Source organism: Leucopleurus acutus, assembly GCF_964270905.1.
Source record: "Leucopleurus acutus genome assembly, chromosome: 15".
In the NCBI taxonomy this organism is placed as follows: domain Eukaryota; kingdom Metazoa; phylum Chordata; class Mammalia; order Artiodactyla; family Delphinidae; genus Leucopleurus; species Leucopleurus acutus.
Genome location: NC_139157.1, coordinates 25,894,256 through 25,910,395, shown reverse-complemented (window position 1 = coordinate 25,910,395; position 16,140 = coordinate 25,894,256). Strand labels below are relative to the sequence as shown.

Sequence of the window (16,140 nt, the reverse complement as noted above, 5' to 3'; positions counted from 1 at the left end):
ACAAAGGGAGGGCGGTCTGAGGATTGAGGATGTTCTTTTGCATACATCATCTTTTACCATCTCCACTAGCTCAGAAAGTTTCCTGAGGATGACACCAAGGCCCGTCTGGGTCCCAAGACCATATCCTGCCCCTGCCCAGGGTCCACGTCTGGTTAAGTGAGTGCTGTAAGTTTATGAGGCTGTGGCCAGGGTACAAACAGAGGCCCTGAGACTTTAAATTTTGTAGGATCTTTTCTGAGAGTGATTATTTTCTGAGAGGACCTCACAGTGTGGGCTTTGGAGTAAGGCAGGCCCAGCGCCAGTCACGGCTCTGCCACTGATTGTGTAGACTTTGGGCAAATGGAGTAAGCTTCTTATACTTCAGTTTCTTCGTCTGCAAAGTGGGGTTGTGAGACTTCAATGGCAGAATGCATTGCAAACACTTAGCCTACAGCCTGGCATATAGTAAGGACTTCATAAGCATCGCCACCACCGTTACCATTATCATATTACTAGCTTGACTATCAATTGTTTGAGTGTTGGCAGCTGAAAACATTTGTGAATGAGAGGACGACAAATACCAGGGGGTTTGGAGTTGGAAGAAACTGCAGCCCCTGGTTTCACATGACCAGCACCAGCCCTGGGGCCTTGGTCACTACTGACTCTCTCTTCTAAGTGCCACCAGAAAAGTGCCGCACTCCACGCAGCCTCCAGCCCAGGCTCTGCAGGTTCTTACTGGAGAGAGGAGTATATTTTTATAATTCAAAACTTGAGATATACGGCCAGACAAGTATACCTAAGCCTACAAGGGGGCAGTGGTACAGAATACTTCAGTCTGGTTCTAGTCATTCTAGAAAATAAGCCGAGCCAAGGGGGAGACCAAGACAGCAAAAGGACCTAGAGCCCCCTCCACAACTCACGTTCCTGCAGAGCCAAGGTGGCTGACACCTATTTCTACAGGACACCCTCCAGGTGAAGACACTGCCCTTAGAATGCTATTTAATAAGGGGGTGTGGGGGGGGAGGGTAATAAGTATTATCAGCCATTGGCATCTTGGGGTGAACTGTCATCAGGACCTCTAAAAAAACTGCTAATAAGATCTTAGGGGGACGTGGCAAGGACAGTAAGGGACTAGAAGTGATTTCTCAACTGAAATGCTACCTCAATGGGAGGCCCCCCAGGGCCCTGGTACGCAGAAATGGAGATGGAAAATCAGTCAAGTGAAGCCCGCGGTTGATAGTGGTTCTGATTCCTAATTTTATCTGATTCCTACTTTTATCTAAGACTGGCTTTGCCCCTACGAATTTCGAGGCTGCAGGGCCACGAGATCTGACGTCACTTCGAAACGGCATCTCACCAGCTTGGGGTCCGGGGCTGGCACGAATGCTGCGGACGGGGACCAAGGGCTGTGACTGCATATTTTTCTCGAAATCCCCCCGGGGGCCCAGAGTTGGGCGCTCCCCTACGAGCTCATCACGTGCGCAGTCCAAGCTTTGCAAATCCAGCGGACGCCTGTGGTGGTTTTTAGGGTTTTCTTTCTTTATGATTTCCCTTCTTGTTCTCCACAGTTGATGATTTTCTGCAGAAAAACGGCTGAGAAAAAGAACCTATTTCATTTCCAGTTCCCATCACTGCGATTTCCACATGGATGTGACGTTGAGTCCAGCTTCCGAAATGCCCAGGTGACTCACGCGGGGACACCCCGGGGCGGGGCGCAGGAGTTTCTCGGGCGTCTGGCGAGGCGGGGCGGGGCGGGGCCGGGGCGGGGCGGAGCGCATCGGGCCTCCCGCGTCTCCTGCGTCCCCTAGCGGCAGGAGACCACCGGCTTCGGGCGCCCGGCCCGCGTCACGTGACTGGAAAGTCCCTGGGTGGAAATCCCCGGCTGTCCGCGGGCGGTAAAACAGAAAGGGAAAAAAGAGAACTGGCAGTGTGCAGCCTTGGCGGCGGCCAAGTGCAACGAGCTAGGGGCCGCGGGGGCGGAGCGGCAAGAGCGGCCGCCGGGGAAACTGCGGCGGCAGCGGCGGCAGCGGCGGCGGCGGCAGCAGAGATCCGCACCCCCGGACCGGCCCGCGAACTAACCCCGAGAAGGGCGTCCATGGGGCGCCGCCTCCACCTAGCCCCGACCCCGACCGTGACCCCAGCCGGCGGCGTACGCTTGTCCTGACCTGGACTTGGAGTTTCTGCAGAGGATCGCGTGTCCCGAAGAGGTAACCCCCGTGTCCCTGTGCCGTCTCCCCCGGGCAAGGGCTGCGGGTGCGAGTTTGGCAGCGACCCGCGGGCTGGCTCCGTTGACCTGGCCTTGGTTTTGCAGCGGTTCCAGAGGGGAGTTTGTTGGCCGTTTGTACCCGTTGTAGGTTCTGAACTGCTGAGAGTTGAGGGGGCCGCGCCAGATGTTAGGGTGACAGCCGGGATTCAAGATCCAGCCAGCTGTTTCTTGCAGATAATGCAGAGAATTTGAAAGGCAGCTGCCTGCGGGGAGAGTCGCCCCCGGGGCCGCTTGGTCGCGGGTGGTCATTGGTGCTTTGCTCTTTGGCTTGTCTTTTTTGGAATCAAGCTCTGCATGCTTACGGCTACGTAGCCCTTGCAAACTGCTGTGGCCTCTTTCCAGATTGTTGTAGCACCAGCCCGAAGGTGTGGCATGTCTCAGGGGCAGCAAAACCCAGGGGGCGGGGAGCCAGGTCAGCTCAACTTCCCGGGGACGGCTTGCAGACACTGAGAGTTAAGCAGTGTCAGAGAAGTATGCGTGTAGCAGTGGGTGGTCGGCCTGCCTTTGGGGGCTCCAGCTTAGAGCATCTGCAGGCCCCTATCCCCCAGTCAGACTGTCTTTGTCAGTCGGGGTCGTCCCACATCCTGCCACCTGGCCCTTCAGGAAAGCCGTGGTATTAAGTAAGGAAGGAGCTCAGAACTTGTTGAGACCGCTTTGTTTTCAGTTCTCCCTGCCTCTGATCTTCTTTCCTTGGAAAGCTGCTCTGGTCAAGTATCTCAGGGCAGCCTTCTGAGAGAACCAGTGTTATAGGGTCTTCTGGACCACAGCCCTAATGTCCCAGAGTATTAAACAGCCAGTTACTGCTTCAGTCTTGGTGGTGTAAAGTGCTTCTTTATTTTTTTTTCCAATTCTTTGTACAATTTTTGAATTTTTGGAGGGGTACTTTCTAAAAAGTCGATATTTGTTGATAAAAAGCCAATGAGGTAACAAACATGAAAGAAATGTTACGGGTAATATTGTATGTCTTTGCATATAAGGACATTGCAATCATAGCTCAGAAATTCTTTATCACAGGTCAGATTATTCTTTAATCTTAAGTATGGAGAAGTCCAAGTCCTAGGCAGTTGGGCAGTGGGTTTTGATTTCTTTTAAGGAGGCAATTCTGCAGGCCGTGCGAGGCTGAACCTATGAGTGAGGTGACACCGGACTATCAAATATTGACATTTGCATGTCTTGCCTATGGTTCCAGCTCTCACTATTTGAGAACTTTGCTGAAAGATCTTAGGTGAAGAAGAAGATAAAAGAAGAGTCAAAAAAGCAAAAAAGAGGCTACAACTAGCTTGTTTGAAATCTTCCTCTTGCCTGTCTGTTTCCTTGTGAGGGCAGCAGGCACTCTGCAACCACAGGAGTGGTGTTCTGAGATTAGCAAGGGGCGGGTGTTGGAGGACCGGGCTTCTCCGCAAAGCCCTGCCCCTGGATGGTGTGGGACCTACCTGAGCAGGACCAGTCCTGCAGTTGCCGTAGATGGAGGCTAAGGTGGTCATGTGATTTCAAGCCGGGGAATAAGGTTGTCTTTATTTAGCCTCAGCATCAAGCAGATGGTCAGGCGGTAGAAGTATGTGGTCAGGCGGTAGAAGTATGTGGTCAGGCAGTGCCTGTTGAGTGACGGATGGACAGATGAATGACATCGTGAAAGAGGCATTTGCATGCCACCAAGGGGATGTGTGTGTGATCTTTTTATCCCTTCGTTGTGTCTGTGGTCCTGCCATGATTTTGCCCAAATCCACCTGCAAGGAATATCTGACATCAAAGCAGAGATTACCATTTGACCCAGAGAATGACTTCTTCCAGGCATCGTCCAGCTGTCAGATAAGGAATCCTGAGCTAAATTCACCACCAGAAGACTCCTCAGAAGCAACCTCAGAGTCTTGTAGCGGCCTGTGAGAATTTAGACCGTTTTATCCATGACTTTGAGAGAGCTGAGACCCACCAGGACTGGCTTCTCTGTAATCTAGGTTTCTTCTCCCTCTTACATTGGTTTAACTTCTTTCTCAGCTAGAGGCTTGCCCCGGTAAAGAGTATGACACAAGAGTGGGATTAACAAATGCAGGGAAACTTCCTAGGGGCTCTCTTCGTGCTCTGAAAATGTCTTTGTCTTCATCTTGGAAATTAGGATGGATGGCAAGGCACCCTACTAAGGGCCAGTGAATGTGAGCTGGCTCTCCACGAAGCTCTGCTCTGTAAAGATCCCACGTTACATCATTCCATCATTCCATGCTGTTGGCATGGGTTGGAGAGGCTGGGGTTTGCCCCCCTCCTCTTTCATTTGTCCTGAGTGGTCCCTCTGGCTGAAACTTCTTTCCTTGTCTGCTTCCAGACTTTTATTTCTTTCCACCAGTCGATTATGCTTGAAGATTTCAGGGTGAAGACAGGGTGCAAAATCCATCTGAGTGTTGGTACCTGGAGGACGATAATAAAATTTGGTTAACGGTTGAGTTGAAGCAATACAGTTAATTCTGTAATTATATAGATATAATTCTGTACTTCTAATATCTGCTCTTGGAAGTATAGAATTTATTATTCTATTATTGTTATTGTTATCATTATTCTATTTTTTATTCTGATGTTGTTAAGTTCAGTGGAGAGGTTCTGAAAGACCGCTGACTGTTTGCTTTTAAAATTGCAAAACATCTTGCTGGGACTAAGCTTTTTTGTTGGTTATAAAACATTCAGTTTAACTCTTTGTATATTACAATACATTTTACAAGTATACGCTTTATAAATATTTCTTTCGGGGACTAAAGAGAAAAGTCCAATCAACAGCCTAGGTGGCAGCATAAAATTGCAGGATTTTTTGCAAAATATTTATTGTCTTTCCAGTATAGGGAGGGAGTGCTTGAAAGAGGTAAATCAAGACTTTGCCTAAGAGCGAGGGTTGCTTGGTGGTGCTGTTAGGAAAGGAGCCAGACTTGTCAGGACTACATTGTGCCTGTAACTGGCATTCAGGGCGCCTCAAATCCAGTGGCTGCCCCAGAGCAGCATCAGGATGGAGTGGGATTTTCAGTCGGTTACGAGGCACCATACCTGTTGCTGACAGACAGGCATGGCTCCCTGACAGATGTTACTGAAAACATGGGTTATTCCCCTCCTCCTCGTTGCCCACTCCCCGCCTTCCTGCTCTTGTTTAGACTAATCTTTAAAAGTGATGTAACTTAAAACAGTCCGGTGTGAGTTCATCTTTGGGGCCAGCTAGTATCCTGGGAGTAGAGGTGACTAAGATCTTTTGCCTACCGCTTAGGGTAATGACAAGATCAAACACTGGGGTTTCCTGCAGGCAGGTATATAGGAGTCATATCAAAGCCGAGCTAACGGCATGGGGTTTTCTTTCCCTCCTCTTCAGGTGTTGGAGAGCACCATGGGTGAGCAACTCCTTCCTCTGGCTTTGTATTTGAGCAATATGCGGAAAGCTGTGAAGATAAGAGAGAGAACTCCAGAAGATATTTTTAAACCTACCAATGGAATCATTCACCATTTTAAATCCATGCACCGGTACACGCTGGAAATGTTCAGGACTTGCCAGTTTTGTCCACAGTTTCGGGAGATCATCCACAATGCTCTCATCGACAGAAACATCCAGGCCTCCCTGGAAAGCCAGAAGAAGCTCAACTGGTGCCGAGAAGTCAGGAAGCTTGTGGCGCTGAAAACAAATGGTAAGACCTGCTTTTGTCTGGGGGCCGGGGTAGCTCCTGCCGGGCTGGGTGCCCATTTATTAGAAGGTAATAGCACCAGTCCACATCGAATCTCTTAAGGCCGCAGGTACCTTAGTATAGAGATTCTATACGGGGCACGTAACGAAAGCAAGCTTGTTTTGTGAATATTTTAATTAAGGATATTTTCTAGTGTATGTTAGACAGCAGAGTGCACTGAGGCTTTAAGAATGCATTTCTAGACACCATGCACCTATTAAGTATATGTGTATGGTATGTATGTATGACTCCTGTATGTAATTCTTGCAACTGTTTAATCATCTGTGAAATACCCTTCCCTAGCCAGTAATGGAAATATCAAAAGGCTTTAAGTTCAAAAGAGAAGCATTGTGTGAAAACTGGTGGCGTTTCCCACTGTCATTAGAAAATGCTTGTGATGATGGCCTTACACTTCTTGAATCAGTGACACATTTTATGGGTTAACCAGTGACTGTTGTCAGCTCCTCCCTTACCTGGGTTCTGTTGCCCACAGTCCCATGATACGAACTAGAAAGATACTTGAGATTTTTAGTGCAGGTTTTAGACCTCTACTTCATGGTTTTTTTGGGATTCCTAGTACTGTACTGCATTTCTTGCTGTCTGTGACTGTCTACCCAATGGCCGTTTATGACTAGTAGGTGTTTCCTGTTCTAAGCTTTACTGTTTTGTCTTTTGTTTATTTCCCTTAAGCAAGAGTATGCACATCACAGAAACGTTCGAGCATACTGCATACTGCATACTGTTTCATGCAGATACAAAATTCTACTTTATAAATGTAGCGAATCATTACAAGAAGCAAGTAGACTGCTTACAGTCTTAAGTAAGGCCTTTTTCTCAAAAGGCTCCTGGCCTTAGATCAGTGACAATCGTAAACCATCCCGATCAAAATAATATGTCGAAGGGCAAAATTAGTACATCCTTGTTGACAGTGAGAGGATAAGAACATCAACTTAAATAAACTGGTACATTCACTTTGGCCATTTTTGACTGGGTAACTTGGCACGATTGAGGGACATGTTTTTTTCCTTTGGTTCTGGGAGTTAGCATCACCTTAACATCTTGCTTTTATTTTTGAAGCATAGATTCTTAGAAACATAGAAAGAAAACTGGGGCTATGTAGTATTTATGTTGTTCTTGGCATTAAGTCAAGTGATGCTTAGAAGTAGTTAATGATGTGAAGTCATCATCAAGGGGTTTATGTTCCAGACAGTTTGTGGTTTTAACTCTCTTCCATTTGGTTACAAAAAGATGTGGGAAAGTTGGAAAGAAGAGATTCTGCCAAATTAGAAATGTGGTGGAAAGAGAAAAACCCTATTATCATGAACTGAACTGAGATTTTAGGGTTAACTTGCTCTGGTGCCTTAAGAGAAAAAATTGATTATATAAAGTAAATACTGGTTTTGCAAAGGTAGGTCATTTAAATCAAGGATTCACACTACAAACAAAACTACATAAGCAAGTGCATTCTGATATCATTTTCTGAGAAGTAAGGATTTTTAGGCTCAGAATCCTTTTATTTCACCACTTGAAAAAAAAATTCCTTACAATTCTGGAAAAGGAAGAAAAGATATTTAGGGGAAGGAAGGAAACAAATGACTTTTCCTCTCTGATTTTTATTAGCACTTTTTTTTTAAGCCTTCCCCCTATAGGAGGGCTCTACAAAGTCAATGGTCTGTTTGGGGAGGGGGTGATTCACAAGTTTGCATTTGAGGATATGAGACTGTGGTGAATGAGGAAGGGAGTAGGTGGCATAAAATTGAAACTTCATGTGAAAAATTCCAACGTCTATTGGCTGCAGTGATTTCACTTGTATAATGAGTAGCCCTATTCCAGCTCACCCTGACCACACCCACTTGGAAAGTCCAGGGTGCACTTCGCACTTTAAATGTCTACACACCAGAACAAAAAGTACAATAGCTGTTGCTCAATTGCTAGTCAAATAACTTAGCGCTGGGGAATTCCAGATGTTACTTAGGGAATTTTATGCTGGTGCATCTCAATAAAGAACTGAAAGTAAGCACAAGAAGAAAAAAAGCCTTATCTTTGCTCTAGATTTTGCAAAGGGGAAATTTCAACAGAATGCAGTTGTTGCTACATTTCTGCCAAGACACAAGCCTTGAGCGATCTTTTTGGTTCATTGGTTTGAATGTTTATTTAGCTAGTATTTCTAAGTGTGTAAATTGAACGGATACTGGCTGTGGATACATTTTTGAGGGGTTGTTGTTGTTGTTGTTTACAGTTGACTATAATTAAGACTTGATAAAATTTCAAATAGCTTTATTGCCCCATAGAACAATGTAAGAACACGATTGAACTTTTCTTTATAAAAACAATTATGCACTTCCCAAAAGAGACTAAGGAGTTAACTTTTTTAATATTAAACAGACCTCCAAAATGTTTATTCTTTGGAGTTCAAAAAGCAATGCAGTCTCACGAATTGTGGATTTTAACCTATAAAAGTAACAAAGTGACAGAATAAAATTAGACCTATCTTTTTCTCAAAAACCTCAAAATTCTTCAAGTGCCAGCCCTAAACACTGAATTATTTTCAAATGTAGACATCGAGGCCCTCTTTAAACTCTGAAAAAGGACTCTAATTGCTAACAGGCGGGTTCACACAAGGCATTTCTGGGGGTGGGGTGGGCAGGCAGTAGGTAATTCAGTCTTCTCACTCCCACTTTACAGACCAGGAGAGGAAGCTCCCAGGCCCCAAAGGCTGTGGTGGGATGGTCAAGTCATGTACCACTGAGTCATGGCCAGGCTGTCCCTGTCTAGTAAATGGAGCCAGACCAGCTTCCTGGTTTGAGCATGTTACCCTGGGGGTTCTCTCTCAGAGTCAGAGAGCAATAGTGCCAGCGTCTTAGCCAGAAAAGCAAGGCATGTTAGAAAGGAATGGACTTCAGAGATCATAATCCAATGTCCTCATTTCCAAAGAGGAAAAATACTGAGAGGTTAAGGAATTTCCCCCCAAGGTCACCTAAACTAGTTAGGGCAGAGCCAGGCTGGAACCAAGGGCTCCTGGCTCTCACTCCCTGGTTCCTTGGCTCTGTTAGTGTCATTCATTCAAAATGAGAGTTAAAAGAATGATATATGTTTTTTCCGTTAAAGCTGTCATCACCTTGTGAAATGTTACCAGTTGGCCCTTCGACTAAGACATTAAACCACTGGCGTTTCTCACAAGCGCTATTGGGTCCCCGCATGGTAGCCGTAAGGCTAGTTTATTCTGTAAACCCCTGCTAGGCCTTAGATGTAGGTTGCTTGAATTGGCTTCCCTTCTGTCCTCAGGTGACGGAAACTGCCTCATGCACGCTGCTTCCCAGTACATGTGGGGTGTTCAGGACACAGACTTGGTCCTGAGGAAGGCGCTCTTCAGCACCCTCAAGGAGACGGACACCCGCAACTTTAAATTCCGCTGGCAGCTGGAGTCTCTGAAGTCTCAGGAATTCGTGGAAACGGGGCTTTGCTACGATACCCGGGTATGTTGTGTTTCCTCATCCAGCATCTATTGACAGAGCTCCATGGTGGCAAAACAGCACCTTCGGCCAGTGCCTGCTCTCAAGGAGCATGTGATTTGCCGGGTCACGTGAACCTGGCAAAGCAGAGTCAATGGAAGACACCAGAAACCTCCTGTGGGATGGACCTGAGGCTCTTGTCACTGCTGGGGGGCTCCAGGGCAGCAGCTTCCCAGCTGGGGAGTCATTTTCGAATGATCTTTCTGATCTCGGGCTTCCCTGTGGCGTTTTCGTTGTTTTCCAGTTTGATTGCCCTTCTCGTGCTTTACTGAGCCAGCCCATCAGATTCAGACGGGCGCCTCCCCATTCTCAGTCACAAGTTTGGGATTTTTGTGCACATTTGGATGAGGAGCGTTGACATTATGCCTCATCAGGGATTTTTTTGAAAGCAGGTGCTGTCCCCATCCTCCCCTACTTCTGAGTTTGCCTTGTAGTGGAAAAAAGTAAGGGAAGAAAACCAAAGTGGGGACAAAAGGGTGATCGTTTACATGATAATTTCAAGAAAGGGTAAAAGTAAGCCGAGTGATACAAGTGATAAATTATAGAGTGAAGCCAGAATTGTTTTTTAGTGCAGAGTACATTCAATGATTTCTTTTCTGTCCCCTTAGAATTGGACTGATGAATGGGACAGCCTTGTCAAAATGGCATCCACAGACGTACCGGTGGCCCGCAGTGGACTTCAGTATAATTCACTGGAAGAAATACACATATTTGTCCTTTGCAACATCCTCAGAAGGCCGATCATTGTCATTTCAGGTGAGATGCCTGCTGATGGCTTATCTGTGTTTAAGTGCTTTTCAGCTTTAGTGCTTTACCTCTTAGGAAAACCCATGCTACCAAAGTTACAGGAGACCATAGTTAAATGGAATCTGATGAAAGCCACAGAGGGCCTTATCTTTTCTTTCTCTTTCCTTAAACAGACAAAATGTTGAGAAGTTTGGAATCGGGTTCCAATTTCGCTCCTTTGAAGGTGGGCGGAATTTACTTGCCTCTCCATTGGCCTGCCCAGGAATGCTACAGATACCCCATCATTCTCGGCTACGACAGCCAACACTTTGTACCCCTGGTGACCATGAAGGACAGTGGACCTGGTAAGAAAACTGAGCATCTATTCACGTTTGTACTTGCTGGTAGATACTGGGACACCCCGTTCCTCCTGAACATCAGGGTTTGCTCTTTTGCTCCTTATTGAAAGTTTCATTTAAGTATATTAGTTTTATTTAAATACAGTGTTCTGTCAGCTGTTTAGCAACAGTGATGGAATAGCAGTCATCATAATGTGCCCCCAACTTTTTGTCTATAGTTTGGGAAGCACTTTCAGCATGTTAGTGGCAAGTAGGAGATAATGTATATTACTGCTACCATTTCTTAATTAGCCCCATAATACAGTGCCTGGCATGGGGCAGGTAAATGTCTGGCAGGTTAGGTATTATTGTAGTAGCTTAATGAGGAACTAATAAGGCACTTTACAAATGCTTAGGTATATTATTTTATTTCATTTCTTCTTCACGGCATCCCTGTGGATGCAGTAACCTTATAGTACAGATGAGGCACTTGAAGCTCAGAGAAGTTAAATAACTTACCTGATGTCACAGAGATGGATGGTAGCAAAGTTAGGACTCGAACCCAGGTCGGTCTGGTTCTGAGTGTGGGATTTGACCAGTAAGACCTCCTGCCTCCAGGCTGCTTAATGTGCTGTGGGCGTCCTGGAAACCGTGTGGGGGTTTTTTGGTTTTTTAAAATTTTATTTATTTTTGGCCGCATTGGGTCTTCGCTGTGGTGCGCGGGCTTCTCATTGTGGTGGCTTCTCTTGTTGCGGAACACGGGCTCTAGGTGCTTGGGCTCAGTAGTTGTGACTCGTAGGCTCTAGAGCGCAAGCTCAGTAGTTGTGGCGCACGGGCTTAGTTGCTCCGCGGCATGTGGGATCTTCCCGGACCAGGGCTCGAACCCGTGTCCCCTGCATTGGCAGGCGGATTTTCATCCACTGCACCACCAGGGAAGTCCCAACCGTGTGTTTTTTATTAGAGTTTAGTACAGTTTGTTTCCCCATTTGATTTTGTGGCTAGATAATACTTTTCCCCTCTGTAATTGTATCCTTTCTGCATTTTCAAAATGTAGTTGTTATATATATGGCCTCACACATAATCTCATTTAGTAGAATCATATTTTGCTGATGTGTTATTTTTTTCCTTCAGAAATCCGAGCTGTTCCACTTGTTAACAGAGAGAGAGGAAGATTCGAAGACTTAAAAGTTCACTTTTTGACAGATCCTGAGAATGAGATGAAGGAAAAGCTCCTGAAAGAGTACCTGATGGTGATGGAAATCCCTGTTCAAGGCTGGGACCACGGCACCACCCATATAATTAACGCTGCAAAGTAAGCAGTTTGTTTTTCGCTCTATGCCTTGTCATCTTTAAGCTGCTGCTACCCCAAAGACCAACAGTAAAGTTATTTGAAGCTAGTTTCCTCCAGCGTGAAACAAGTTTAGGGGCTTGTGTGTGAGTCAGAGACAATCACTTCAGGGAGCACTAACTTGGGTTTCAAATGGGAACAAGTAATTTATCCAAAATGATTTTTCTGCATATCTGGTTGCTGAGTGTCAGCCCTGTGGCTTTAAAAAGTGCGTTCACATCGAGGATGGGTTTTGTTTTGTTTTTTTTAATTGCCCTAGTGCTAGACTAGCAAGCGAAAATTCTTAGAGACAAAACACTCATTCTCCTGGCTTCTGGGTAAGGCAGACACACCAGACGCAGACTGGGCTGTAGAATGTGTTTATGTGGCAGGCACGTGACTTGGCCGCATGGGGCGGGGAGGAGAGACCCAGAGTACAGGTTGTACAGGTATCAAAATTGTAAACACTGGCTTGATGATAAAGAGATGCCCATTTCCTAGAACTTTGAAATGCACACGACCGAGAAGGCCTAAGAGAATCGGTTTCTCAAAGTGGAGATGAACAAATTACAGAGTCAGAAGTCAGTATGTAACGCCTGATGGTGTGTCTGCCTCTTAGTTACTGCTCGTGGCAGTTCCGCTAATAGAGACCAGGTGCACGTTTAAAATTAATAAAGTAAATTGATAAAGAAAAATACAGAACACATTACAAGGTAGTTTGTACTATAAAGTAAGCTCATCCCAAATGAATACCTTGAATAACATTTCACTAGAAATTTGGCCTCTGAGAAGTTAGAAAGTAAAAGTGACTTTTTCAAAGAGGAAGAGGGTAATTAAGTGTAGAAGCAGCCCCTGAGTAGCCCTTTCTTTAGAATTATCTATAATTTGGGCTGGGCCAAAATTAATTAAATGAGACTGATTCTCAGAATAATGACGTCTTCTCAACAGTATTGGACTGTGTTACGTTAGAGGTGCAAAGTCTTCATCATAGGCTGCATTTCAGTGAATGGTTATGAAGTTATTACCACAGTCCACATTTTAAAAGTTTGCTCTATGATCTAGTGGTGTAAAGTTGTGTGTGTGTGTATGTGTGTAGTCTCATGTTTTTTTTCCTTTTGGTCTTTAGGTTGGATGAAGCTAACTTACCCAAAGAAATAAACCTGGTAGATGATTACTTTGAACTTGTCCAGCACGAGTACAAGAAGTGGCAGGAAAACAATGAGCAGGGGCGGAGAGACACGCACCCCCAGAATCCTTTGGAACCTTCCGTCCCCCAGCTTTCTCTCATGGACATCAAATGCGAAACGCCCAACTGCCCTTTCTTCATGTCCGTGAACACCCAGCCTTTGTGCCACGAGTGCTCGGAGAGGCGGCACAGGACACAAACCAAAGCCCCAAAGCCCAGCTCCAAGCCGGGCCCTGAGGCGCTGCCCCGCCTGGTGCTCGGGGCCTCCCGGGGGGAGGCCTGGAGCCCCGAGGAGCCCGCCGGGGGTCCCCACTCAGCCCCTCCGACAGCACCCAGCCTCTTCCTGTTCAGCGAGACCACGGCCATGAAGTGTAGGAGCCCCGGCTGCCCTTTCACCCTCAACGTGCAGCACAATGGCTTCTGCGAGCGATGCCACAACGCCCGGCAGCTTCCCGCGGGCCACCCCTCGGACCCTGCGCAGCATCTCGACCCCGGCAAGTGCCGAGCCTGCCTCCAGGACGTCACCAGGACGTTTAATGGGATCTGCAGTGCTTGCTTTAAAAGGACTACAGCCGAGCCCGCCCCGAACCTCAGCTCGAGCAGCCCCCTCTCCTGCCACCAGCGCTCCAAGTCTGACCCCTCACAGCTCGCGCAGAGCCTCTCCCCGCACGCCTGCCGCAGAGCCGGGCCCGAGGCTCCCTCTGGCCACCGCTCCTCGGCCGCACGGACTCCAGGGGACAGGACGGGGACAAGCAAGTGCAGGAAAGCGGGCTGCATGTACTTTGGGACTCCAGAGAACAAAGGCTTCTGCACGCTGTGTTTCATCGAGTACAGAGAGAATAAACGTGAGTGAGAGGATGGGTTTCACCCGTTTCAAAACCCCTCGTAGAAGGCAGTTTGCCCCTGAAATTCAAGAAGGGAGCCCCTTCAAGAAAGGGCTGTGGCGTTGAGTGTGCCTTGCGTGGGGGGGACAGTCACAGTGGCTCTGCCGGCACACCTGGAAGCAAAAGCACAGAACAGCATGTTCCAAAACCCACAAGAGCCCTGTGGGTAGAGTTCAGAGAATTTGTTTTTATAAGGTCATGTGGTGTAGTGTTTGTAAGGTAGAATTTAGACGAGACTTCTTTTGAAACTCTGGCATACTAGAGAAAATTCAGAACCTGATGAGTGGTAGCTGGAAAGAGAGCGGCCTTCACTGACGTCGTAAGAGTCCATTTGTGGTTTTTGAAATCTCAAATTTGAAAGAAGGATGGGCACTTAATGTCTCTGCTTGTTCTGTTCCTGTGACCGACCAGTGCGGCCTGTTCCAAAGGGAGAGATCTGTAAAGTCAAAGATGTTTCTATTATAGTATTATTTCTGTTGGTTATTTTGCTAGGTTTCTGAAAGGTTGCTCTCGTAGGTAGAGCACAGCTGGTCTAATCTGTATTAGGAACCTGTCTGTTTTTCCCTGACGTCAGCATCTGTCCACTTGGTGAACCGTACGTGTTACTGATGAGCCTCTGCTCTCTTGTAGATTTTGTCCCTGCCTCAGGGAAAGCCAGCCCCACGGCCTCCAGGTTCCAGAACACTGTCCCCTGCCTGGGCAGGGAATGCGGCGCCCTTGGAAGCAGTGTGTTCGAAGGATACTGTCAGAAGTGCTTCATCGAAGCTCAGAACCAGAGATTTCATGAAGCGAAAAGGACTGAAGAGCAGCTGGTGAGACATCTTGAGGGACGTCCCCCTCCTGTGGGCCCCGCCTCCTTGCCAGAGTGATAAGCAGACTTTCCTCCCTGCTGAGTTCCAGGGAAAAACCAGGGGAAAAGTCAGCCTGGCCCCCAGGGCTGGAAGCGCAGCAGTTCCTATTGATTTTCATGGCCTAAGTTTACTTTAGGTTCATTTTAAGAAGCAAATAAAAGCAGCCGTGGAATAAAACCTGGTAAAGCCTCCGAAAAGCCAAATGGCGATCAGAGGCTTCTTGGATTTGTAGCAGAAGTGCAGACTTTCTTAAGTAATCGCCTTATTATGAGACAGAAGGAAAAGGCAGAACATCCCAGGTGCCTCCACTTACTGGCATATAAGAAAAGCAAACATTCATGGATAGACGCCTCTCCTGCTGGTTGGAGGGTGGTAGGGAATCTGTCTAAATGAGGGCAACTTAGTATTAATCCAGACGGAAGCGAGCCGGGCCAGCCTTTGCCGGCCTCCGTGTTAGGGATGGTGGTTCCACCGGGCCTCCCTGGGGCCAGATCTGTTTTCTTGGGATGGGGAGGAAGGGTCCATGGAGGCTCCCGTCCATAGACCGCCCGCCATCCGCTTGGTCAGGCAGGTGCCCTTCACCACACCCAGCCCTTTGTAGAACCCACACCGTCGGATGAGATGAGATGTGGGTCCCTGAACAATGAATGTGACAGTGGTTCTCTCTGCTCTCTCCACCCAGAGGGCGAGCCAGCACAGAGACTTGCCCCGAGCCACCCAGAGCACCTCCTGGTCCAAGTGCACGCGGGCCACCTGCAGGAACATGCTGGCCTGCTGCAACCAGGAGCTGTGCATGGAGTGCCAGCACCTTGGCCAGCGCGTGGCTGCCAGCGCCCGGCGGCCCGAGCCCGTCCCTGAGGAGCCCCCGACGCAGCGCTGCCGGGCCCCCGCCTGTGAGCACTTCGGCAACGCCAAGTGCAATGGCTACTGCAACGAGTGCTTTCAGTTCAAGCAGATGTACGGCTAACCTGACCCAGGGGGCCAGCCCCGGCCTGGAGGGGCCTGGAGCCTTAGCCCGCGTGGCGCTGTGCTCCCAGTGCCCCGGTGCCACCCGAGGGTCCGGCCCTGCACGGTGGGCCAGGGTGTCTCTGAGCAGGGCAAGAAAGAAGCTCTCGGTCACCGCCCTGAATCTGAGCAAAGCAGGTTGTGTGGGCTTCAGCCCACGCCTCTCCTTCCAAGCAGGCGGCCAGGAACCTCATGGACTCAGAACACGTGCCAGGACTGCTGCCTCATCTTTAGAGAAAAGGGAAAAGACGCAGGTCAGGCGGGCTGGGAAACTCAGAGCCAGCCCCTCTGCCCTCCATCAGCATTTCTCGGAGATGGGGAGCTGAGGCCCACAGGCCCTGTGCCGGAAGCTCGGGAAGCTCAGGGATAACGGGCAGGCT

The 16,140-nt window shown here is 47.9% G+C and overlaps 1 protein-coding gene across 5 annotated transcripts; it reads left to right on the top strand.

Moving 5' to 3' along the window:
* Positions 1 to 1,786: 1,786 nt before the first annotated feature.
* On the top strand, positions 1,787 to 15,876 carry TNFAIP3 (TNF alpha induced protein 3). 5 transcript variants are annotated; one of them, XM_082855976.1, is made up of 9 exons: positions 1,787 to 2,186; positions 5,586 to 5,895; positions 9,217 to 9,407; positions 10,052 to 10,199; positions 10,364 to 10,534; positions 11,639 to 11,819; positions 12,961 to 13,865; positions 14,535 to 14,716; positions 15,438 to 15,876. In XM_082855976.1, exons 2-9 carry the CDS (start codon positions 5,601 to 5,603, stop codon positions 15,720 to 15,722), a joined length of 2,358 nt encoding a protein of 785 aa, XP_082712102.1. In that variant the 5' UTR covers positions 1,787 to 2,186; positions 5,586 to 5,600; the 3' UTR covers positions 15,723 to 15,876. The 5 variants fall into 5 exon arrangements, with proteins under 5 accessions (XP_082712102.1, XP_082712104.1, XP_082712103.1 ...); XM_082855978.1 differs by lacking the exon at positions 1,787 to 2,186 and adding an exon at positions 4,722 to 5,454; XM_082855977.1 differs by lacking the exon at positions 1,787 to 2,186 and adding an exon at positions 5,441 to 5,484.
* Positions 15,877 to 16,140: the final 264 nt, after the last annotated feature.

What these genes read in the sequence shown, in the direction of transcription:
- TNFAIP3 (XM_082855975.1), top strand. Translation starts at nt 5,559, where the DNA reads ATGGGGTTTTCTTTCCCTCCTCTTCAGGTGTTGGAGAGCACCATGGGT. An exon ending in CATGAAGGACAGTGGACCTG is followed by an intron (nt 10,535 to 11,638) that starts GTAAGAAAACTG and finishes TTTTTCCTTCAG; the next exon opens with AAATCCGAGCTGTTCCACTT. An exon ending in CATATAATTAACGCTGCAAA is followed by an intron (nt 11,820 to 12,960) that starts GTAAGCAGTTTG and finishes TTTGGTCTTTAG; the next exon opens with GTTGGATGAAGCTAACTTAC.